Raw genomic sequence first — 1,750 nt, forward strand, 5'->3', positions numbered from 1 at the left:
TCTCTTCCAGTTCCATCCATGTGGATACAAAAGCTGGGTATTCATCCTTCCTGATGGAGGCATAATACTCCATAGTGTATATGGACCACATCTTCCTTATCCATTCATCCGTTGAAGGGCATCTTGGTTCTTTCCACAGTTTGGCGACCGTGGCCATTGCTGCTATAAACATTGGGGTACAGATGGCCCTTCTTTTCACTCCATCTGTATCTTTGGGGTAAATACCCAGTAGTGCAATTGCAGGGTCATAGGGAAGCTCTGGGTCTTTTCACCAGGACAGTGAGACGTTGGTTTTTCCCAGCACTCAGTGAAGGGAAAAAATAGCACATATGGGAAGTGTAATACTGTCTTCTCACCTGAGTCAGCAGTGCTTTCTCTTCTCTCTTTCCTGATTTTAGAAGCAGCAAGCCAATGATTGGGGGAGGAAATATTACACGGATCACCTATTTCATCCTTTTGGGATTCTCTGATTTTCCCAGAATCCTAGCAGTGCTCTTTGTTGTATTCCTGCTGATCTACGTTTTGACTCTGACTTGGAACCTGTGCCTCATCATCTTAATAAGGATGGACTCTCACCTCCACACACCCATGTACTTCTTCCTCAGTAATCTGTCGTTCATAGATATCTGCTATGTGACCTCTATAGCTCCCAAGATGCTCTCCAACTTTTTCCAAGAGCAGCAGACCATCACCTTTGTGGGTTGTGCTGTTCAGTACTTTGTCTTTTCAACCATGGGACTGAGTGAGTCTTGTCTCATGACAGCCATGGCTTATGACCGATATAGTGCCATTTGCAATCCACTTCTCTATTCATCCATCATGTCACCTACCCTCTGTATTCGGATGGTGCTGGGATCCTATTTGGCTGGACTCTCTGCTTCTATATCCCAGTTGTGTACCATGTTTCAGCTCCACTTTTGTGGGCCTAATGTCATCAAGCACTTCTTCTGTGACATGCCCCAACTGATAATCCTGTCCTGCACTGACACTTTCTTTGTGCAACTGTTGATTGCTATATTAACAATGTTCTTTGGGATAATAAATGCCCTCATTGTCATGATATCCTATGGCTATATTGTTATGTCCATCATGAAGATCACTTCAGCCAAAGGCAGGTCCAAGGCTTTCAACACGTGTGCTTCTCATCTGACAGCAGTTTCCCTCTTCTATACCTCTGGTATGTTTGTCTATTTGAGTTCCAGCTCTGGCAGTTCCTCCAGTTTTGACAGATTTGCATCAGTATTCTACACTGTGGTCATTCCGATGTTGAATCCCTTGATTTACAGTCTGAGGAACAAGGAAATCAAAGATGCCTTGATGAGGTTACAAAAGAAGAGATGGTCCTGCTAAGGTTCTGTCCAGATTTGTCCTCTCAGAAAACTTAACCCCTAGTAACATGAACAGGAATGGACTTTAACAAAATTCATACCGCCTTTGGATAAAGAAAGGTTAATTCAATACACATAATATGCCAAATGGACTGACAGCTGACTTGATTCCACACAAGCACAGTACATTTAAGTCTTGGAGGTTCATACTTTCATGCTGCATGAGGAGTGGCCTCATCATTTATTAATTGTCTGCAAGTATTTGTAAAATGTTAATGTTTAGAAACTTCCTACTTCTTTTTCTTCAAGGATTGAGCCCTGTTCTATCTCAGACCTCTGACTGTAAAAGAGGGATACCTGATAGAGGTCCCCAGAAGTGTAGAGACATTGTCTCCTAAATATTTTGATGCAGCATAATCCAG

The 1,750-nt window shown here is 42.7% G+C and overlaps 1 protein-coding gene across 1 annotated transcript; it reads left to right on the forward strand.

The window, feature by feature from the left end:
* Window positions 1-411: 411 nt before the first annotated feature.
* On the forward strand, window positions 412-1,350 carry LOC308351107 (olfactory receptor 5AN1; the record flags this gene model as incomplete). Its single annotated transcript, XM_080816588.1, has 1 exon — window positions 412-1,350. One exon carries the CDS (start codon window positions 412-414, stop codon window positions 1,348-1,350), a length of 939 nt encoding a protein of 312 aa, XP_080672714.1.
* Between the last annotated feature and the right edge of the window lie 400 nt (window positions 1,351-1,750).

The sequence above is a fragment of the Martes martes genome (genome assembly GCF_963455335.1).
Source record: "Martes martes genome assembly, chromosome: 10".
NCBI classification, from domain to species: domain Eukaryota; kingdom Metazoa; phylum Chordata; class Mammalia; order Carnivora; family Mustelidae; genus Martes; species Martes martes.